Raw genomic sequence first — 24,409 nt, 5'->3', positions numbered from 1 at the left:
TTTTTTGTCATAGGCTTTGAACGTTGCGGCAGCACAGATGAGGCACACCCCTTCACCTTACTACCTGCACACACCTTGGCGCACAAACAACCTGCACCGTGATGGAAGGAGACGGCGCGTTTGTGCGCGTACGCATGGGTTTGGTTTCTGTCCATGCTTGTGGAATTAAAGGCCTGTAGTTACTATAGAGTAGTGTGTGTGTGTGTGTGTGTGTGTCTAGGGTACTCATTATGTTTAAAGGCAAAGGGAAGCCCCATAGATAGATAAAGAAAGAAAGGCATGTGAAAAAAATAAGGGAAGAAATGATAGATGGATGGAGCCAGGGAGGAGGAAGGAAGAGGAGGAGGAGGAAGGGGGAGGGTAAGGGTGTGAGGGGGGTAGATAGGCTGAATGTTTCCACCTGGTTGGTAATCCAGTCAGATTACCACCGCCTGACAGCACCCACTGGCCGTCACCCCCACCGACTCCCCGCCCTGGCGTCTCCTCTGCTTCTCAAGAGTGTGAGTGAATGAAAGCGATAGAGAGGAGATGCTTGCCTGTCCCTGCGAGTGTATGTGTGTGTGTCTGTGTGTAGGATGAGTCAGCAGTGAGCAAGCCCAATCACCCCTTTCCAACACCACCCACCAATCTCCAATCCAACCAATGCAACCCGGGATGTACAGGGGGCACATGTAGGGTGCAGTGTGCAAGACGGCCCCCTGTGAGGAGGAGACAGCTGGTCTAGGCTGCGGCCAGCCGAGCTGCGACTGGATTTGGTGAGGAAGGAGACGAGTGTAAACTGTCGATTCAGTTCAATTAAAAAAAAAACAAAAAAAAACTGACTGACCCACTTTGTGTCATCAGCACTACGCTACACCGAGTGACCGTAAGTGCATAAGTGAGTAGGAAACCACTAGGGAAATTTTTCTAAATATATGTATTTTTGTTGGATAATGTACAATTATTTTCCTTTTTATAAATTTCACAACAGAAAATATATTATATGTGTTAAATAAAATCAAAATTAATTTGTGGCGATTTCAGTGCAAACTGGGTGAAAATCTACAATATTTGACTTTGAGTAGAAAAATAAATTCAAGTGTAAAAAACCATTGATTCCAGTTAAAGCTCCCTTAGCATTGCATTTAAACACACTGGACTAGGCTCTGGAGTAATTTTAGTGTGTGTCATCATAACACAGACACACACACGCTACACACATGCTCACCATTTTCTTTTCAAAATTGCATTTTACATACATGATTTTTGGTCTGCCTCAAAATATAGCAAATCAGCGCTGTGCACTTATCAAGGCGTGAGATTAAAATATGCAGCAGGGCCAAAGAAATCACTTAAACGAGCCTGACTTTTTGGAAATTTGTTGACACATTAAAAGCATTAAGTCATTAAGTAAGGGCCGGTAAAGTCATTAAAGGCATTTCCATTACAAATGAGACTCTTGTGTATGCTTTGATATTTCAAGCAAACCGTGGCGCGTCATTTAAATATATTCCACAATAAGGTCAAATTGACCTCGGAGTAACTGTGGCTGAGATTTAAGGCGTCTAAAAGGTCACATCAGTAGAAAGGGGAAAAAAATTAAACAAATTAAGGAAAAATCTTTTGATGTTTGAGTTTGGAGTGAAGCTTGCATTTGTTCTGAAGTTGCACTTGCCACTGTGACAGGAAGACTTTTGTCTCATCTCCAACTCTCCTCCAACACGAGAACAGCTGCTTATTGTCGGTAGCAGTGATTTGAAGGGTGTGGGGTGCGTTTGGTTGCGACATCTCAGGGGTGTGAACACACACCACCATCTGATGATTTGATGTGTCATGAAGTGAATGGAAAGCGCCAGACTTCCTGTGTCCATGCGCTCTTTTTTTCCTCTTTCTCTGTCACTTGCTCCTCTTTCCTCTTTCTCCTTCTTCTTCTTCTGTTTCTTACTGGCCAGGCCTTTTGCCCCCCCCCCTCCCCGGTCTTCCTCACCCCTCTTTAATCGCACGCCCGCCCTCCCCTCTTCCTCCTTCTGCTTCCCCTTCACTATTGCATTTGCTCCTCTCAGCTTCTCGAGTGGTGCTCCAGCCCTCCTTCCTCCTCCTCCTCACAGCCATGGCCCCCTTCACCCCACCCCCTTTTCTCTCTCTCTCTCTCTCTCTCTCTCTCTCTCTCTCTCTCTCCTCTCTTTTCAATCGATCCCCCCACCTCTTATATCCATCTCCCGTCTCTGTCTGACTCCCCACACACCCATCGCCTCCTCGCGTTGTTAGCAGACCTTCTCTCAGCAGTCCTCCTATTTCTGTCTCAATTTCAGCCTGCTTCTTCTCCCTTTTCCACATTGTCTCATTTGTTTCTCCCTTCTCTTCTCTTCTCTTCCCTTTTCCTTTCCTTCCTCCTCACCTCCTCTCCCCCACCACTCGGACAGTTGTTAACGGGCCCGTCCCGGTGCTACTCGGCCCGTGGCCAACTCACTAAATCAGAAACGTTTGGAGGATTTGGCAAGAGGGAGTGAGAGCTCAGTGAGGCGCCTTTGAAGTCAGAGAAACGAGAGAAAAATGACATTTTAAACAGCCCGCAAAACACAAGGCTAAAACAGCTTCTTACTCTGTACAGGAAGACGGGGGCTTTGTATGTGTGAGTGAGTGTGTGTGTGTGTGTGTGCACGTGCATAAAAAACAATATAAGTTGTTCGTCGTTGTGGCTCTTATTCGTGACATGACTGCATGAAAAAAGTCACCACATATGTGCAAAGAAAGTGTGCAGATGCTGTAATTCCCAGCTATTTTATGGCCTCTCTCCTCTTCAGAGGGGTCAAGGCAGTTCCCTATTTACGCAACATGACAGGGAGGTGACATCACTTAGCAGGGGGACAGACATGATGTCACAGTCTCAGTGGATCCACAGGTCTGCACCCCCTGAAAAAGCAGTGTTGCAAGCACCACGGCAAGGTAACCCTTATCAGAACGGCTACGGACACCTGAGACAGGCCTCTGCTTTTACCCTGTCTCGGGGTCACATTTTGCCTGACTCATCGTCACTTGAGCTGACTCGTTTGACTCAGCCCGGGCCCTTTCCTCAGCTGTTGTGTTTTGCTTCTCCACTCGATTCATTTCAGCTCTGTTTGGCTCATTCATATTGTAATGGCCTCCATTCAGGCGGGTCTATGTCCAGTTTGTTTTGCTGTCAGGGCTTTAGATGGATGGCGGTGGCCCGAGGTTCATCTGGAGGTGAGGTTAAAGGAGGCAGAGCGGTCGGCCTGCCGCCTGAATGCAGGACCCTTCAGTGTTTTTCAAGAGTCAAACTGCTGCTGTCATACAGATTGAGCAGATTTAGTATTTGGTGTGAAATACAGCTAATGTGCTCCTAAACAGGAAATAGGTACATATTTGTGTGTGTGTGTGTGTGCATGATTGTGAAGGAGGAAGAGAGTAAGAAAAAGAGAGAAGCAGCTGTGTGGAACAGCATGGATCGTTACACAGTGACACACATGAAAGCATTAAGTATATTCAGGAGCCTTTGTTGAATATACATGGAGCTGTGTGCAGCTTTGTGTGTGTGTGTGTGTGTGTGTGTGATGGGAGAGGGAGTATCCTCTCCCATGCTCTTGCCCGAGCTGAGAGTAGTGAGAAAGAAAACAAGAGTGAGAGAGAGCAAGGAGGAGGGAAAAAAAGATCCGTCATCAGTCATTCATGGCTAATCAGTCTCGTGGGACGTGCACAGTACACACACACACACACACACACACACACACACACACACACACACACACACACACACACACACAGTGCCAAGGCCCTAATCCTACAGGGACTGCTCGTGCCTCTGTGTGTGCCTGTCTAAATTTTGGATCCAGGCTGATTAAAAGCAAGCTCTCCCTTTTTTTCCCCTTTTCTTCCCTTTTTTTTTGCACGTTTCTCTCTCTCTACCTCCACTTCCCTCTCCTTCTCTTCCTGTCTCCTCTCCTCTGCATCTTTGATTGCCGGTAAAGTGTCTCTTCTCTTTCTCTCTGTTTTTCTCTCTTGTCTCTTTAATAACCACCTACTGTCTTTTCCGGTCGTTTTGATGTGTGTTTTTGTAATGTTTGGAAGCATGCATGCATGCATAATACAAGGACTTCTTTGTGTGCGGATGCTCACATACGTATGGCTTTTTTTTCTCTTTTTTTGCTTTTTTGCTCTCCATGTGTACGCGTCTGTATGAATGTGTTGCTTTCTCAGAAGCTCCCAGTGCTGGCCTCGCTGCGTTTTATCATTTTGCTTAACTTGTGCAGGCTCTGTCTTTTTTCAAATCAAATAAACGTTAGTGGAACAGATATTAACGTTGCATCCAAAGCTAGACTACAAAATACTCAATACAATTCTGTTCAGAAGGGCAGAAAAGAAAAATTAGAAATAAGACATATATCTTAAATAGTATAATCCTACATATTTCTATATATTTTTATATATGTAAAAGAAAGCGTGAGAACAAAGAAGCAGCCCTGTGTTTTCTTTTCAGTTGTGGCATACTGATTTATTTTGCTGCTCGGAAGGCTGCAGTTATGCCAGGATGTTTACCTTTTTTTCTGATAGGGGATTTCTCAACATGCAATGTGACGTTGAGTTTGGTGTGAAAATTCTTCTTTTAAGTCTGTGCAGTTTTGGGCATTCAGGGAAACAGTGAAGCGCTGAAGACACGACATGGCTTATAGCCTGGATTTATCTTTTTCTTTTTTTATTGTGATGTGAGAAATTATTCAGTGTTTTCTTGCAAAGAGGATTTTTTTTGCACCATCTTAAAAACAATTTAGCAAAATGAGCATTTTTTTTTATTATTATTATTCTTTTAAAAACAGCATTGTTCATTTGGTTTCCTTTTACTAAAGCGTTATAGGCATTTCTGTCAAAACAAGGTAACATCAATTCATCACCTTAACACTATGCACAGTGATGCTCTGTCATTCTCAAAGGTCCAGTCTGGTCTAGGAAAAAACCCAAGTATTGCTAAAAAAAACCCCTCAAAATTCCATGTATAACAGCTAAGAAATAATTAATTGGAGCAATCCAATAGCCGAGTGCTCAGGGGACATCCCAACTGAACATGCACCCCCCTGAGCATTGGATTCCTGGTTAATAATCCCAGTGGGATGACTATTTCCTGGATGTCATACCTGTACTCTCTCTTCTGCATATTCAGTTTTTTTCTTAAAACAAACAAGCAAATCATAAAAAAAGGTTTTTATTATTCACAGATTTGTTGCAAATTATACCTGAACAAAACTGCATTATTTGGGTGAACAGCAATAGGCATGTCTACATTATCCCAGAACAATAAATAACAGTATTTTTTCAGATCTAACTATCAGTTTCATTGTAGATTATCAGAAAAATCCATGGTAGTCTAAAACCTTAAGGTATGTCATTTAAGATCAGGTAAGACAGAATGAAGTCCAAATTTAGGGTGAAATGTAACCTAATAAATTTGACATTTTTGTTTTACAATTAACAAATTAAGACTTGAACTCTTTCAGCTCTGTGTTTCATTAAAATGTTGATGATTGATGGGCAGATGTTATTCATTTAATCTGCACATCTGCGAGTTATTATTTGCTGTTGTGGAGAGACACATTTAAAAAGTGCACTTTAAATCTGTGTACATTTTAATCTCATAACATTTCAAGCGTGTTTTTCCTGACGTTGGGGATCTTTATTGGTTATTGTTATTTTTAGAGATTTGTCTGTGATACGTTCATAAATAACGTATGAAAGCTGAAGTGATTGGACTCTTGATAAGGATTTTTCGTTTTTAAATATCTGAATCGTTTTTAAGCAAATGCCAAATATTGGCACGTAAGGATTTTCTGCTTCTTTTTGCATTACCAATTAAATTTGAAGCTTGAAGGTTTTGGCTGCTGGTTGGAGAAAGCAAACAAAACAGTTTTCCCACAGTACGAGACAAATCAAAAAAATCTGGCAACCTAATTGATGACAATAATAATCAATAGACTCTCTAATCTGAGGTTTCTTCCCTTTGGTTTTTTTCTACCTTCATGAGTGTCTTCATCTTTCCTTATGTTTATATTTCCCCCCTCCCCCTCTTCCTCTTCATTTCTTCTCTGTGGATCGCTCTAATAATCTTTTATTCCTGTGTAAATATTACAGCAATGAGGGAATATAAAGAATGGAAAAGCCGTGCTGAAATAAGGTCAGACTGGGTTATTCTCACCTGCTTTCTCTCTCTCTCTGTGTCGCTCACTCTCTCCCTCGCAGACTCCCACCCTTCTCGCTCGCCCCATCCTCTCCTCTTCCTATCTTGTTGTCTCTCTCCCTCTCTCTCCCTCGCATTTGCCGTCTGCTGATCCCGCTCCTCTCTCGGCATTCAGTCTCCTCTCTCCCTCTCTCACACACAAACACACACTGACTTTCTGACGCCCACACACACACATGCGTGCATTCATTCAGTATACTTTGCAGACACGAGCGTACGCACATGCACATATACACACAATGACACCTGCACGTCGAGTCGTTGAGGGTCTAATTTAAGTAAAGTGCTTCTCTAGGAACCACAACCCCTCAACTCATGATGATGGAGGGTGATACGGCACACCAGAGTCGAACACACACACACACACACACACACACACACACACACACACACACACACACACACACACACATAGTTGCGCAGACACATTTCCTCCAGTGATACTGGGATATGAGTCTCAGTGGTGTAGGACTGAGGAGAGCTCTGCAGATGGCTTGCAAGTAGCATATTTCAAAAAATAATGTGATACTTGATCCCTGCTGGGAAATTCACCTTTTTCTGGGCTGCTGGCAAGATCTGACTTTAGGGTCAGTCAAAGCACTGGCGGTAGCAGGTAGGGATTCAGTGTCTCGCCAAAGGACACTTCAGTAGGGTGGATGCTTGCTGACATGGATGTGGTTAAATCTGGGTCTGCTGGTTAAAGGATGCTGTCTTCCCCTCTGCAGCCGTCCTCCTGCTTCGCTTCTGCTGCGTAGGTGTGTTTGTTTCCACTGGAGTCTGTGCTAACTTTAGATGAAGCGGGATTGTGCTGCACTCCTGCTACAAATCTCAGGCTGCGATCTGTAACCTTCATAGTAACATAAATAGATTCAAGTCTTAACTTCAGCCTAAGATAAAAGGAAGAGTATTTGACATGGCTTACATTTATTTCTACATCACTTAAAATAACTAGAAGCTTTTCCTTCTCTTAAGTATTTTTTTTCCACATTTAAAACCAGCTGTATACTTTGAAGTAAGATTTTGTTACCGATTTTAGATCACACTTGCTAGTATTTCCTGTAAATTAGAAATTTCTTTTTTTGATTGGGGACAGAGCTGTGGTATATTATGAATTCTTTAATGATCACAAGCAAGTGTAGATACCACAATCAGGGTTATTTACACATCCTCTGGAAGATATTAAGCAATAAAAGCTTGCACGTGGAGTCATGTGTGTATCTGGCTTCCTAAAAATGTTAAGTCGATAAACTAAATATATATATAAATATATTTTTCTGCAAAAGAAATGCTCTGCTCTCATCAGCAGCTCATTATTTGTCCTTATATATAAATAAAGGTATACTAAACAGCCAAAACAATAAGCGCAAAGAGGCTAAAAGGGGAGTTTTGAGCCTCCCCTTTCATCTACAAGCCGCATAGGATGCATTGTTAATGTACAATACTGAGTGCTTCAGAGGATCTAATACAATCTAAATACTGACCTGTTGCCTCGCACAGCTTTGACACATTGTTTACTTAAGGTTGGGTTTCAATCATATTTGTAATCATAAATTACTGTTGATAAGTAACAGGGCTGCGGCACCAAACCACAAGTGTTTATTAAGGGCAGCGTCTTAATGTGTTTTATAAGGAGTGAGTATAAAGCGCTAGGTGTCAGAATTTAATTGTGTCTTAACTTCAGCAGATCGCATGATTGGATATGACTTGATACGAAGAAACACACTCTGCTCTCAGCTCACGGTGCTGTGTTTTCTGTTAGACTCACTCTTCCTGGCGTCTTGACCCCCAGGTGTATTTAATCCGCACACAGGTCCATGCAGCTTCGAATCATTATAGCCTGTGTATGTGAATGTGTGTGTGTGTTTGCTGTGGCTGGAGGCTGAATGGACCACAGAGGCGTGGCACGGGCATGTCAGACTGGATGACGACCAAATCTTCCAGAACAGGCTTCTTCACTCTATACCAGAGCTGCAAAACCACTGTGGTGGTAACTGTGGGGAGTTGGGGGTGGGTTGGTGCTACATACACATCCCTGTACACGCGCGCGCACGCACACATGCGGAATTGCATTATTGACCCTCACCGCGGGCTTCCCTGAAATATCAGCAACCTTATGCTTTTGATTAGTGTATGTCTGCATGTGCCTGCACATACCATTTGTGTTTCATTCTGACCCAGGCAGCAGACCAGTCTCATATGACCCCTGTTCTCCAAATTCCCATGTTTTCCTTGGTAAAACCTGGAAAAACTTACTCTGACAGCCCCGCCGCCAAACCCTCCCCATCCACCCTGCTTCCTAAGAATCTCTCCCGTTGTGAGTTCCTGTTCTTCGAAGCCATATATGGTCCTTCCTGCAGCCGCGGGTGGGTGGGTGTGTGGCGTCCAGAAAGTCTGTGGTCAAAAGCAGGAACATTTTCCTCTTTTCTCAAAGTTTAGCGGTGCGTTTGTGGACTATGTTCGCCAATGGAAAAATTGGAACAACTCCAGAGTGTGTGCATGTGTGTGTATGTGCGTGTGTGGGGGCTGGAGCCGGGGTGGGGTAGGCAAGGTGCAACGTTTTCTTCTCATTTTTCATTTAATTCTTCCAGCTTTTGATTTCATTTAATCTTCATGGAGCAACAGCCAGCAGATTCGGTGCTTTTTCTTTTAGGATACTTGCTGTTGTTGGATGTTTAAGTACACACGTGTAGGTGCTGTGAGATAGGAATGTTGCTACAGCAGTGAATGTTCAAAGATGGTAGCAGAGAGAACGTGTGTGTATCCACGTGTGTGTGTGTGTGTCTGTGCGTGCGTGTGCGTGGATGGCGAGGCTCTAGTCCGCAGCCTGGGAGTCAGGCTTTGAGCAGTGCTGTTCATAGTCTGCTGATTTATACGCCTCACAGGGAAATCTCTCATTTGTAGCTCTTTCATCTCATTTTTCCCCTCCACTCTTTCTCTCTCTCTTTCCCTTTCTCTTCCTCTGTCCTTTCTCTTCTTCCCTACGTAATGTGATTCAGTGCAGCTGCTCGTCCCAGGCGACATGCCATGCTTTGCTTGCACACCCTACTCTCTCTAACATGAATGAGTCAAGAGGAATCGTTGATGAATAATAAGATAGAGCAGAAGGAAAATGCTATCTGGATCTAGTCGAGCAAAAGAACTCCTTTTCTCCCCTGAACATATTCTTTGTAAGCACCGCTTGGGCGCTTACTCACACATTGAATGTGTTTGTGTCCCCAGTGCCATAATGCTTTTATGGACCTGTGTGCGTGTGTGCGTGTATGTGTATGTGTGTGTGTGTGTGTGTGTGTGTGTGTGTGTCTAAGCGCCTTCCACGAATGCCTTGTTTGAGTAGCCCTGTCACTTGTGCAATTCCGTGGTGTCAAAACAGATCAAAAAGGTCTGGCTTGACTCCTGGCCCTAGACACACAGACACACACACACTTAGATATACACACACATGCACATGCACACACACAGACTGAAGGCTCAGTGCCAGGGCCCTTGGTGGTTGGAGGCTTATGAAAGGGTCGGACTGACGAGAGGTTGCCAAGTGTACGGCAATAAGCGTAACAGCCAAGCTAACGAGAGTCAGAACCTCTGACACACGCGCGCACACACACACACACACAAACAGACACACACAGAGTGCAGTTTCAGACTCTCGAGTTCTTTCTGCGAGTGACAGTATGTGTGTGTGTAGATGTGCATGTAGGAGAGAGTTCAGTATATCAGTGGGAGCACAGAGGCTTTTGTTAATTGGCAAATGTGACGATACAACACAAGAGGCTATTGATCTTCCATCGGATGGAGATTGATTTAACTCATCATCCTTCCAGGTGTGTGTGTGTGTGTGCATGTATCGATCACCAGCAGTCCATTCAGTGAGATGCAACAAAGAATATACATCCATCACTTTATCTGTGTTTGCTTCTTTTACCACAGGACTTTTTTTTTCTTAACCACTTGCAACAAATCTACCTTCCTCTTCCCCTCTCTCGCTTCTCTTCTTCATCTCCCTCTTCTTCCTCTTTCGAAGAGTGAGAAATCTTGGAATGTTCTGTCCTGTTTCATGCTTTTTTTGTTGCTTTTTTCACAGTAAACTTCATCAAGCGCTCTTCAGTAGCTGCCGAAGCACACAAAAGAGGCTGCAGAGTTATATCTTTTCTCACTTTTAAGCATTTTCAGCTGAATTGACACATTATATTGCATATAGTGTAACTTAATTGGTTTAACAAATGCCAAAGCAGATCTTTTTATAACGTAAAAAAGAGAAAATAACCTTGATGTTTTGGCCGCATTCCTTCATCAGACACTTGCTTTGGAATTCTCCATGAAAGGCTCTATGATGTTATTGTTTCTAAACATGACTGCCAAGGTTTTTAAGTAGGCCTGATTGGTTGATCCTTGATTAAAGCAGTCACGAGTTCACTTTTTTTATTTCCGAAAAAAAAAGGGCATTTTCATTACATTCCTCTTGGTAGCGTTTAAAGGTTCCCCCCCTTAAATAGGCCCATACGATCACTCTCACTAGCAACTGTGTTCTCATTTTTAAGTTCCGTTTCTGTCATTCTTTATGTTTATATATATATATATATGTGTGTGTGTGTGTGTGTGTGTGTGTGTGTGTGTGTGTGTGTGTGTGTGTGTGTGTGTGTGTGTGTGTGTGTGTGTAATTTAATTTTTTGGGCCCCATGTTATCCACGAGAATACCAGAAATATGCCAAGCCACAAAAACCTGCCCAGAAAAGTAAGGCGCATATCCAGCCCCTTTTTTTCTAAAACAGTGTTTAAGTGTTTTTGAGTGGATTTTCCCCTCAGCAAATCACATTACAGTCAATCATGAATAAACTAAAGCAGATTTTGCTCACTGTAAGTACAGCTGCCTGTATTACTGTGAATCGAAGCTGATTTTTATTACTTTGGATTGTCAACATCGGAGGATTCGCTGGCTGTGTGTTTATACACTTTTCCAAGTTACAATGCCAACTCGGAAAAAAATGGGAGGGATACGAATATGTTTTTCTACTTTAATTACTGCCATGGAGACTTCATGTAGCTATCTACTTGGTTGGGGACTTCTATATGTGGCAAATAACACATGCAAACACAGAGATAGGTGGTATACAATCCTAGTATCACTGGGGGTCACAATGAATATTTGAATAAATGGATATTTGCAGCTGATCAGAAGATTAAAAGCACTGACGAGTAGCGTCTACGCTCCTTCATCGGCTGAGGCTAATTCAGCATATTTGCATTTGTCTATTGGTGTTTCTGCTGAGAAAAAAGGGGAAACTCCAAGTGGATGCAGCGGTGACAGATGGAAAGGGAATGTGTGGATCAGGATAAAACAAAGGCGGAAACGCAGGCCAGGAGGAGAGGAAGAAGGGGAGGAGAAAAGAGAAACAGGGACAGAAATGAGGTTTATGTTAGTGGCTGGCCTCTGAGATGATTTTCCATATCAGCAGGCCAGAGAGACAGAGTGGGCAAATATGATTTTCTCCTCAACTCAACCAACAGAAAACAGACAGAGAGGGTCAGGAGTCAGGTGACAGGAAAAGGGAAAAAGGGGGGAAAAGACAAGAAAAATGAAAGTAATGAGTAAATGGAAAAAAGATGGAGAGATGGGGGAAGGGCAGAGATCTGATAGGGGTTAGACATTAAAGAACAGCTGTGGGAAGAAAGTCAGGAAGGAATGCAAAGTATTTACATTGCTAAACTTAAATCACAGCACTACTATTTGAAATAGTCGCCTAAGCTTCTTTTTCATTCAATGCAATTTTATTTTGTGGCCAAGATTTGTGTTTCTTTTTAAAAACCCCATTGCTCATGTGAAAGTTGTCTTTCTTTTCTATCGTCTGTTGCACTAGACTTGATACAGGTAGCGTTATGTGTGCATCAGTGTGTATTTGACGTGTCAGTGTCAGTATACGTTTGTGCGAGAGTCTGCATTGCCAGGGGCCTTGAGAGCAGCCTTACACGAGCTGTGTTTTATTATGACTGGCTGAAAAGGCCGCTGATCTACATTTGTACAAGAGAGGATTTGGAGGGAGGAGGGGTGGGGGGGAGAAAAAGAAAACACTGCAACGATCTGCTGTGAGAGAGGAGAGCGTGCGCGAGAGGAGGGGGGAAGAGAATAGGGGAAGATGGAAAATGAAAGTCTCGAGTGTCTTTTTCGTTTCCTACAAATTTATTATCACTACAGAGGCTGCGGATATCAAAAGCAAAAGATGGAAAGATTTCGACTTTTAAATATTCTGGCTTGTGTGTGTGTTTGTCTTGATCACTGTGTGTGTGTGCGTGTGTGTTCTGATGCTTGGGATCCAGCTGTATAAATAGACACACACACACACACACACACACACACACACACACACACACACACACACACACACACAGATTTGTCTTTTAATACTCGCTGCTACCCCATCTTGCTCTTGACTTATCCCAGTACCCTCCCTCTTGCATATGTGTGTGTGTGTCAGAGACAGATTGGCAGACAGCTAAAGGCACTTGTGGTTGTGGTTGTTAGGGCATCGGGACGTCGTTGAGGTGAAGGTACTGTACGCGTGTGTTCCTGTGTGTGTGTGTGACTCAGATGTGGACTGTTGTGGTAATTGCCTCTGATGCGACGCAGCGTTTATGAGTAACGACCCAACCCACCACCTCTCTCTCGCCCTCTCTTTTTCTCTCTCTCTCAATCCCGTGACTAATTACCTGATTCCCTGTGGATTTGTTTCCTCCTTCCCCTACAACTGTTCAGTTTGTTCCACTAAATGAGAGCATGCTGATGAGCCAAACTGAACTGAGTCTTCTTGCTCAGTTTGCCGAAACTGTTACAGCATGAGATTAGACTTGCACTCAGTTCCGTGCAAGAGCTGAACTTGGTTGTGACCCCGTGTGATGGTTTATGAATGATCAAATCTTTTGAAGGTGCAGAGCAGGCCCAGCCGACCAAATATGTGACCGCAAGAGCAGACTCGTGCTAAGACATGAGATCGAGTTCTATAAATACTGTACCTCTGGTTTGTCTCTTGTTGATTCTTTTACTAGTGTAGGAAACTTGAGTTTAGGAATCTCTTGGGAAGTTGGATTTGCATCTTTGTTCGATTTTTCTGCGAGGAGTTGCAGTGAGTCGGCGACATGTCATTTCAGCAGTTTTTGCAAACCGGTGTTTTACTTGTAACTACCTAATGACTTCTATCCCGCCACTTTATCCCTTTAACACTGATTCTATGCTGGACTCGTTGCCAACCGTCGACTTACAGCTCAGTACATGATAACGGGATTCTCACGTTACGTCAGCAGTGCACACACGTGGCAAAGATGGAATTATGCCTTAGCTTGTAGGCAGCTATTCAACAGGGGAAGGCTCAGGTAATTGCGAGGTTAATTTGTTTATGCTAGCACATATAACACCACCTCACGATGATTCGAGTCAGCTAACCAGTTTTTTTTAAATGTTATATCTTAAAATTCTCGTTCATGTTTGTACTTGAATGGTGCTTGTTCTGATCACAAGTGGTGAATGTAGCTTAGCTAAAAATTTAAGCTAAGCTACAAGCTAACCTAAGTGCCTCAAACTAGCTTGCTTCTAATGGCCACCAGGAGTTGACTGTATAGAAGTTCATGAGAATATGAATTTGCTGCTCACGTGATCTCTTAACTTAGTACACACTTTGTGGATGAGTTTATGATCTTGGTTGCTAGTTTTAAGTTTTACTGAATACAACGCAATGTGCGGTTTGTAAATTATGTCCCCTCTTAGAGTCAGAAAGGAGGACAAAGCAGCATGTGCTTTAGGGTGGCTGTCTTATGCTTGACCTGTCTTTATGCAATGAACGTGCAACGTCCTTTGGTTTCTCAGTCGCATCCCACCTCATTTGTCAGATCTGATCTCAGAAGAACAAGAGAATGCGTCAATATTTCTCACTGTACTTCACTCACCAGCGGCTAAGTCCACTTTCTATTTGCAGCCTATGGTTCTGATTCACACAGGAACAACCAGTGGAAACGCTACATTACCACATCTTCTATGTTGACCACGTGATGCACATCTACACCAAAAAAAAGCTTTGGCATAATAGGAACAGGCGTAAATAAATTAATACATTCACACAGTTGTGTGATTATTTTACCCCAATCATACGTGGTGAGATAAGAAGTCAGACCGCACTACAAGCCATGGTTATTGTGGTGCCTTTATTTGCATATTTTGTAGAGACTTTAGCATGTATGTTTGTGTTCGTGTTGTAATTAAATGTATATATTTAGCACTTTGGGCTAAAAAAGATCAGAAGTAATATTAACACAGTTTGCAGGGCTCAACTCTCGGGGTTTGTATTTGAGTAAAAGATTTAGGGGGTAAGAAAATGTTTAGGTGTCACATCAGGGGGCTGGTTTTTCATGCAAGGTCAGCTTAAATTCAGTAAGTGGGGCTTCACAGTCACTTGTGTTAGGCGTTAACGCTTTTTAAAAATTCTCTCCACCAGTGGGAATTAGGCACAACACCACTTCAACCTTGCAATCTTTTATTTTATATCTCGTCTTTCACTCTGCTACATGATAGCTATTTGAAGAATAACAGCTAAAATTGCCTCCCGGTGGCCCGAGTAGTTCAGCTGTCTCGGTTTGTCATTTGATGCTAATTCTGGCTAAGACCTGGCATCAAAGTAATGAAAATCATCTAAGGTTAAAGGTATCATCTTTGATTAAAAAAAATAGTTTAATGTCACATTCATGCCTGAGACCCCCATTTTATACCCATGAAGATCAAAATGGAATTCCTGAAGGTTTTTAGTGATTGTAGGTTAAAGAAAAAAAAAAAAGATCTGTGTGTCACATGGTAAGAGGAAAAAATAATCAAAATTGGAGGACTTCCATCTGCAGTGCGAATGTAGCCTGAGGGGATTAATTTCTCCTGGGCAGGTCAAAAATGAGTGTTATTATTATTTTTCTCAGCAGTAGTCAGTGATATTAATATGTCTGCAACAAACTACATCTCTTTCTTGGCACAAGGTAAAATCAAAGGCGTTCTCAAGTGATTTACAGTCGCGTGTGCTCATTGGCACCATAGCAGAGTCCCCATGACTCCCCTTCCCCCATTTATTCCCCTATCATTTCTCTAACCTCCAGGCCCTCTCTGTGTCCCTCAGGTGCCTCCTTCATGGGTTCATTCCTGGCTAGCAGCCTCGGGTCCCCGTCCTCCCACCCCACTCACCCCTCAGGACCTGCTGCCTCCCCTTCTTCCCCCTCCTTCAGGTCTGGACCCCATTCAAGCGCTTCCCCTATCTGGTACCCACATTCGCATGAAGGTAAGTTTCACACACACACACACACACACACACACACACACACACACATGCACACACAGGAAGCAGCGCAGAGAACTTGGGTCTCTGGTTAATCCAGGGTCTTGGTTTGGGATTAGATTGTGATGGAGCCATTAAGTGGTTTAACCAACACTGAGCCAAGGCCAAACACGTGCAGCAGTGATGCCTTAGATGATGCTACTTATGGAAACACACACACACACACACACTTCTTGTTCTGTTTGATAGCAAGCATGCGGTTTTGTGTTTGTGGCTGCTTTCTAGTTCACCATGTTCAAGCACCGTGTCAAAAACTGATGAGCAACCAAAATATTTCCCTTCTCTCTGGCCCCAACCCATAAAACAGGCCTCACATGCACGCTCAAACCTCAACACAGCGTAAAAATAATGTTACAATCAGAAATTATTTAATAAAATTCTTCAGGCTTTCACCCCTCCTCTCTTTTAGGAGGGTGACCCCACCCCCGGTAAACACACATAATCACACACTGAAACTCACCCCCATTTCCAGCATCCTCTCCCTTTCCACAACCCCTCCCCCTTCTGACCGCAGCCCCACCCTCAGGGCCCCTTCTGGGCTAACCGACCTCCAACGGCCCCCTTCCTGATCAGACACACACACACAAAATGTGCGCATCCACACGCATCATGTCCTCTTTTCGACTGTTAACCATTTGTGGTGAAAGACTGAGCTTGACTTAGTTATCTGTCCCTTTCAGGTATGTGTATGCATGCTGTTCCTGTGTGTGTGTGTGTGTGTGTGTGTGTGTGTGTGTGTGTGTGTGTGTGTGTGTGTGTGTGTGTGTGTGTGTGTGAGAGAGAGACAGAGAGAGAAAACGAGACAGAAAGAGCGAGGATTTCTCTTTTTGACAGTGAGATGGGTCAAAGAGATAACTTCAACAGAAAGACAGTTTCCGCCACAGGCTGCGTTTCTTAACTGACTGAAAACGGCCAGAATCAGGATTTCACGTTTCACTACCTTTTCACTAACTGATCGCTGGTAAACAGTAACACACACAGTGATGTCCCCTCAAACCACTGCAGATGAATTAAACAAACAGCCAGTGCTGATGTCGATATCATAAAAAGCAGTGACATTTAACCAGCTATCTGACACATGCAATTATAATTTTTTCACTGCATTTGAACACTTTTAGCACGTGCATTTAATGAAAACAATAGACTGTGTACCATTCGGGTATGGCTGTTCTACTATCCTGATCTTGTCGTTGCTGAGTCATGGATTTCAAAGCCCATTGTGTATGTAGTACACCTGCACTATTCCTGCCAAGACAAGTCAAAACGCCTACTGTAAAAAAAAAAGAAAAAAAAAAAAGGCCTCCTCTGACTCACTTTACCTGCCAGTGATGCCACTAACTACTTGAGCAAACAATAGCAAGCTCATACATTTGTCACTTTAATTGCCTCTAACCCTTACCTTTAATCACTCTGAACCAGGAGAGTAAAGAAAGCAAGCTCGGCAAAGCAAAAAACATCCCCTTCCCTTCCTTGTCACACCCTGCTGGCGACCAAGTGTACAAACACCGAAATTTAATTTGGACAAACATGCCGCCTGTCACTCACGCTGGTGGTACACTTCTCCACTCTGCCCTGAGTTTATGTTTTAAACACTAGACAAACTCGCAAGAGCTGGGTTTTTACCTTAAGGAACTTCTCCCGGTGCCTCTAAAGACTTTTGTCTGTAACGACTGCCTCACTCTCAGCTCGTCTAGCTGCGAAAGGACTGCAGTTGAGCCCTAAAAGTGAGCCCCGTGTGAGCTTCTGTCTTAGTTCAGATTCATAGAAAGAGTCAGAGGCAGGACCTGAACGGAGCAGCAGTGAAAGGAGGCTAAGAATGTGTGTGCGTATCAGACGTATTTTGTGTGTGTGTGTGGCTCAGCTTTGATGTTTGAGCACACACACTTACGCAGGAGTGCACGCACCCACATGCACAAACACGCGCACACACACTACAAATGATTGTTTTTAAGAATTCAAGCCAGGGAGCTCCGGTAGGCGGTCTGCCAGCTGGCCGGAGTCCAGAGAGTGGAGCGTAGCCAGCACGGAGAGAAGAAACCTGGCCGATACACACACACACACACACACACACACACACACACACACACACACACACACACACACACATAAAGTCACAGATGAGACATATTACCTCACACCCACACCAATACACACAGACACTATTATAGCCCCTTGTGCGCTTGTTTTCTCCTCTCCACATCTATCCTTGTTTTTTTCTGTCATTTCTCACAAGCTCATCTCCTTACTTCCCCTTCCACGTCCTCTCATCTTCACCATCTATAAGTCCTCCACTTCCCTTTGACACCCCCCCACCCCCCCCCACCCCACACACACACATTCCCCTCTCCTCTCACCATACGCCTCACAGCAGCACCAGATTGGGGGGCTTTTCATATCGACAGCTCTGTTTGTCTGGTGTCTTTTTTTTGTCTCCCTGTTCATTCAGTTGCTCACCTTTCCTCCCTCCCTTTTTTCCTTTCCTCTTGCTTTTTATTCCTCATCTAATTTTTTGCCACTCTGCCCCTCTGCTGTCTTTATTCCCTTCGCTCTTGTTTCTCATCCCTCCCACCCCTCCTGAGTTTTATCACTCGTCATTACCCGGGGGATTGCCCTTAGATGGCTGATAGAGCCTTTTGGCTAATTGTTGCCATTTAGATTCACTGGTTGTTAACCAGTCAGAGTAATCACACACACGCAAACACACACACACAGGCACACACATACACACACGGGTATGACACATTTGTGCATTTACACTGCAGCGTGAACACAGAAAGCCCCCTCCTCCTGACACACACACACACACACACATGCTGGAAGCAGTGAGGGGGTGTTGGTGGTTTTGCAGTGTGACTGTGGAATGCGTAGGATGAGTTTTTATGGAGTGCTGTTTACTTTGGCCACCGCCGTTAAACTTTTAACGGCTGCCAATTAACAGGCCGGCAAGGACACTCTGTGGGGCATGAAACCAGCTGCTGGAGAACACACATGCATACGCAAACAATCCCAAGCCATTTTTCTCTCCACAGTGCTGAGACGTGCACCTCTTGTATGGTGTGTGTGCGCGCACGTTCATGTACCTATATGGGATTGTGGTTATTTTTGTGTGTTTTCTTTTGTTTCTCCCCTCCAATAACACCCTTCCCCAACCATATACACACACCCACAGTGCTGTTCACCCATCAATGCATCCAGCCACCCCCCTATCAACACAACCTCCAAGACCTCCTCTATCCCACGATAAAGTTCAACGTCCTTGAAGACGAGGAACAGAGTGAAACGACCATTTACCTCCCACTGACCTCATGGGAGGACCCCGTGTGTGTGTGTCTGTGTGTCTGTGTGCGAGTGTGTGTTTTAAAGAGGGGGTGGGCTGTTCAAATGCTTCATAATGTTTGTCTTGGGTTTGGGAGAAAGAGCAAATTCCACCCAGTAAAATGCTGCAAACACTTGGCAGTAGCTGTCGGCTGTGGTTTTTGTCACCACTTTGTCCACTGTAAATAATGTCAACTCATCTGGCATGTTTGTGCGAAAGTGCATTTATGGTGAAAGTAGCACTAACTGGACATGTTTTTTTATTCCTGCATTTTCCAAAATGGCCCCGTTCCATGATAGATTGTAGAGATAAACTGTTTGTTTAGAGGGCTGCTGAATGTCAACGCTGCAAAGAAACATCAATTCTTTCGTGCTCTGCCTCCCACTGACAGGGTACCCCAGCTATTCAGGAAGTCTAGCGTCTCCTTTTCTCCCCATGAGTCCCCTGGATCACCATAGCAACAGCCTCTATGGACAGCACCGCTTCTATGAAACTCAAAAAGGTAGGTGTGTGTGTGTGTGTGTGTGTGTGTGTGTGTGTGTGTGTGTGTGTGTGTGTTCATAAAAAAATAGCTTTTTATATACAGGGCATCCCTAAAATGCTTAATCAGCATCACCACAGGAATAAGAACACCTAGACACTCAGAGTCCAGTTATTCAACATGGCAGTTTCTTGTCTCTTTTATGCAGAAATCATTGTAGGAACACATTTTCAACCCTAAAGATCTATTTTATCCTCTATATCTTGTGCTTTTAGATCACTTCTACCTGAGAGGCCTTCCTCCTCAGCCACCTCTTCTCTCCACCAGTCACAGCCTTCCTCCATTGTCCAGGACCGCTTCGGGACACCCACTTGGCTCTTGCAGCCGGGAGACAGACAGCGGGGGAGTTGGTGGCAAGAGCACCAAGGATATTGGCGAGAAAAGCATTTCGTCTGTGTCAAAGGAAAAGGAGCGATCGAGCAGCAAGGAGAGGCACCAGGAGAGCAAAGACAAACTTAGTCATCACCATCTTCATCAAATGAGCCCTGCTACCACTCCGTCTGGCCACCACCAACAAGCTTTCCCCCACCCCGCCCTTCTTCCTCACCTCAACCTCCAGGGAAGGGAGGAAGACCACAGACATGCTGCAGAGCGGTATAAAGAGTACAGAGACAGTGACTCGGGCAGTCAGGGAGTGAAACATATGAGTGCCTGCAAATTGTCCATTGGCTCGGGGGCAGAGGCTGGCTCTCGAGGAAAGGCGGGAGCACTAAGTAGCTGCGGTGGTGGTGCGGGTAGACCTCTATCTGGAGGCAGCAGAAGGTGCTCAAAAGATGGACCTATAAATGGAGAGATGAGGATCAGCGAATCCTCGACTTCCTCATCTGAATGTATGAGACGGGGGACGGCTGCAGCGACAGCAATCTTGGCATCTCCAACTCCCCACTCAGTGGCTTCCTACTCTATGCCTCCCCCTCCTCCGCCGCCACCACCTCCTCATGCCTTGCATATGGGATCCACGGTTGCGGGAGGGTGGTTACACCATGCCCATCATCATCCTCATCCTGAGTTTTACTGCTCTCCCGCTCCTCTCACACTTACGCCCTCCAAAGATCCAGTATCCACACCTGGCAGGGAGGCAAAGGTCATTGGCCCGACTTATGTGCCCTCAGTGGGGCCATTGGGGGACCTGGGCACTCCAGACTGTCGTGGAGCAGGAGGAGGTGGGAGAAAGGCAGATGATAAAAGTGGAGAAGGATCTCATGAAAGTTTCTCTCATCACCTTAGTCAACTTAGTAGCTGCCAGAAGAAGGAAAAATCGCAGCAATACCAGCAGCAGCTGGGATACGGCAAGGCTGACAAACCTCCTGACTGGAGTATGCAGACGCAACACTTCCACAAACAAGGCTCCAACGTCAATTCTCAGTCAGAACTGAGGTCTTGCAGCCTTGAAACTTCTTCGTCCTTCAGAGATGTTGAGGTTGTGGACGACGTTTACCGACCCTCGCTTCCGGCAGATGCCCAGGAGAAAAAGTCAGGTGAACAGGGCTTATCAAAAAATTGCCCCGATGCTAGCACTTCTCCCTTGGGGGACTGTTCCCACTCAGTTTCTGATGGGAAGATTGGACCGGGAGCAACACCTTCAAGGGAGGGACAAAAGGTTGCAAGGATAAGGCACCAACAGCACAGTAGCCACGGAGCGTGTGCAGAAGACAGGGGGAAAGACGGAACTCAGACAGCACTTTCATGGGGGGCACGAGGGGACCACCAAGAGGACCAGAGAAAAGGTTCGGTTGGTAAAGGTGAAGTAAAAGGGCTGAGCAACAAAGCTCCACACAATGATCCCAACCAGCTACATTTGCAACTGCCTCCACCTCTGTCCTCCTCATCTGCCGACAGTGAAGGCAGTGCCATGAAGAACCTAATGAACTACAGCTCCCAGCAGCCTTTGCTTCTGCCACAGAGGAGCCCCTTTGGAGGTCTAGGCTGCCTCGAGCAGGGTGGAGACAGATCAGAGAAGGGAGACAGAGGAGGAGCTAAAAGCAGCACCTCCCAGCAGGACCCTCCCAAACAGTCACTCCCTCCTCGCCGAAGCTCCGCTAACGAGGGGCAGAAAAGTGACAGAGGTGGAAAGGAGGCAGGGGAAGCAGGAGAGGGGGAAGTTCGACAGCCTCCAGTGGGTATTGCAGTCGCAGTAGCCAGGCCCCCCCATCGTTCCCCAGACAGCACCCCTGGCCACAGCAGGCAAGGCAGGGTACTGCACAGCATGAAAGGTCAGACATCATTTGTGCTCTGTGCACTGAAAATTTCAACATGAGGCTACATTAATGGAGAATATCAACAATTAAACACACAAGAACAGCTGATGGTGTTCTTGATTCACTTTGACATCTGATATATTTAGAATGACTCCAAAACCCTTCCACACTACTTATCATTTAGCACGTTCAAGAAGAAATTTATTACAAAATAATTTCAGGCAGCAGTCCCCAATCCCCGGGCCACGGACCGGTACCAGTCCATGAGTTGTTTGGTACTGGGACGTGAGAGTTGAGGCTCAGGTGTGAAATTGATGGTTTTCAGGATTTTTTTCAGTTTTTAGCGTTAACTCAGTTTCCCTAGGTCTTTTCCCGTGTGTTATGAATAAATCTTCTTCTTTTTTGGTACCGGTAATGGTTTTATTTTGTTGTATTTATCCACGACACCTTAAAGGCCGGACATAAACCAGTCCGTGGTGCAAATAAGGCTGGGGACCGCTGCTTTAAGATATATTTTGACATAGAATATATGGGATACATTAAAAGTTAGCAAAATCCATGTAATCTATGTAGACCATGTACTGTCTTTTGCTGTGCATTTATTTCCTATACCTGGTTGGAAATTGTTTACATCATTTGATTGTACATAAAAGTGCCGATAAGTTATATGTTTCTGGTGCTGTATTTGTGTAATTCAGGGGTGTCACGCCCTGTGTATCCTCTTGGTCGGGAGGCTGAGGAGAGGAAGAGGATCAATGAGGATCAGATCGGTCTTCATCACCTGGACAGAGACAGAGAAATGATCATCAGGTACTCTTAAACACATATTAACACACACACACGCATGCACACACAAACACATACGCACACGTTCACACACTAGCATCTGTTCATTTTTGCTCTTATCTGATAAGCTGTAGTTCTTTTATTCTCGGCTTCTCTCTTCCAGTCTGAAGCTGCGCATCTCTTCTCTCTCATCCATTTACTCTTCTCACCCTTTGATGTGGTATTTCTGTACACCCTCACTCTCTCGCTCTCTCTCACTTCTCTTCTCTCTCTTTCTACCTAAGATGAGATGTGGTGCATTAATGTTACGGGGACTAATATGGATGTCTCTGAAGTATCGGGCTCTTATTATGTAGTCATATCAAGGGAAGAAAACATATAATGAGAACTCATAGACCAGGCACAAGGTGATGTCTGTTCCTCTTGCCGTCACATTTCCTTTTTCTCGATGATTATAATGGCGGTAGTGGTAATGAAGATGACAAGGATGAAGATAATGATCATAATGACAGTGATGATGGTGACAATAAGAGGGATAATCAAGATAATGACAAAGTTCATACCGCCTACTGCCACGACAGGGAAAACAAGGATTGCATGGAGTTCGCCAGGATCCACCCTTCCAGCAGCTGCCACGGGGATCTGACCTCTCACCTCTTGGTCCCCGGAGGAGCGAGCCAGTTGGGGGCTGATCCCGCTGCACATGCTCACCCAGCTCACCGCCACTGGATGCAGAGAACAGGAAGTCCATCCCTCTGGATGGGGCATTCATACAGTGAGTAGAGATCTAACTTTATACCTTCAGCTTGTTCTGTTCTTTTGATGCCCTCCAATAGACGGCATAAAGTTATTTCTTTATTTTTTGTTGCAATTCCAAGTTGCTATATTTTTACATTATAGGTCTGAGTCACGTGGGAATGACTCCAGGGTTTCCTCCAGGTCTTCCCAGCACTCTGCAGCCTGTCTTGGGGTCACTTACCCAAGACCCTAACTCCCCACTAATGGTTCTTCCAACAGAACCAGGGCCTCATCACCACCTTGGTATGCTAAGCATCCTCATACACACATACTCCTCCCCCCCTTTTCATTTGTATCATCAAAGCCTCTGCCATTTCTCTCCCAGAGTTTTAGTATCATTGGCTAATCATAATATAATGCTCAACTAAGTCCTTCTGTCAGTGGGACCATGTTTTATAGCTTCGTTAATGGGAGCAGCTATTCTGCTGCCCCCCCTCTGCGTGTGCCCGGCATTATGCAAACCATTTTAACTGGCGTTTCATCTCTCTTGTGGTGGAGCACTGATGTGTTTGGACTGGACTTTGTGCTTTCTGTGTGTGTGCTTTCTGTGTGTGTGTTTAAAGTTGTGTTCACGTCTGAAACAATACGATATGTGAAGGGTTTTATTGGGCACCTCAGCCATTGCTGGAGAGACAAAAGTGTTTGTCTTTGTGTGTGTGTGGTGAGTGTGTGTGTCAGCGCTGCTTTGCAAACAGGCTGTGAAATTTAATTATCTCCCGCCTCCCTTGCCTCGCTCCGTGAGAGTTCCTGTGGAGAGGGGAAGTGCATCCACTGAACCCTTCCCCTGGGAAACATTAGCCCACTCAGGCTAATCTCACAGAACAAAGGTTCCCAGCGACAAGGCAGCCAAGGAGGGATGTGTGTGTGTGTGTGTGTGTGTGTGTGTATGTATACTCATATGTGTGTTCACATTCATATGTGCTAAGGGAGAGGATGTGATGAAACTATGTGTTTCCCTGTAAAGAAAACCTGCATAGAAAGCGTTAAAAGTGGTGATTACAGGTTGTTAAGCATGCATTCACTATTCAGTGATTGTGTCTGAGGCCAAAACACAGCTCATTCGGGCTACAAATGGTCTATTTTCAGTCTTGCAACAACATCCATCAATGTCTTTCTTCATACTTTTTACATTGTTTTTTTTTTTCTTTAAATCAAAAGAAAACACTCAGCCGTTTCTCTCATTTACAATATCTA

The 24,409-nt window shown here is 44.7% G+C and overlaps 1 protein-coding gene across 3 annotated transcripts in view; it reads left to right on the top strand.

Moving 5' to 3' along the window:
* Window positions 1–24,409, top strand: part of bahcc1b (BAH domain and coiled-coil containing 1b) — a 63,124-nt gene that overhangs the window by 15,199 nt on the left and 23,516 nt on the right. For all 3 annotated transcript variants that reach the window (XM_085465789.1, XM_085465790.1, XM_085465791.1), the window contains 6 exons: window positions 15,361–15,519; window positions 19,284–19,394; window positions 19,649–21,646; window positions 22,330–22,441; window positions 22,999–23,192; window positions 23,318–23,458. In XM_085465789.1, the coding sequence (XP_085321915.1) occupies window positions 15,361–15,519; window positions 19,284–19,394; window positions 19,649–21,646; window positions 22,330–22,441; window positions 22,999–23,192; window positions 23,318–23,458 (2,715 nt within the window). The remainder of the gene's footprint in view (window positions 1–15,360; window positions 15,520–19,283; window positions 19,395–19,648; window positions 21,647–22,329; window positions 22,442–22,998; window positions 23,193–23,317; window positions 23,459–24,409) is intronic.

Source organism: Copadichromis virginalis, linkage group LG8 (genome assembly GCF_057382275.1).
Source record: "Copadichromis virginalis isolate Kocher_CV1m ecotype Utaka linkage group LG8, C_Virginalis_male_GT1.1, whole genome shotgun sequence".
Lineage (NCBI taxonomy): Eukaryota > Metazoa > Chordata > Actinopteri > Cichliformes > Cichlidae > Copadichromis > Copadichromis virginalis.
Note: the sequence above shows the minus strand (reverse complement) of the source record. Positions and strands in the feature narration are given on the sequence as shown.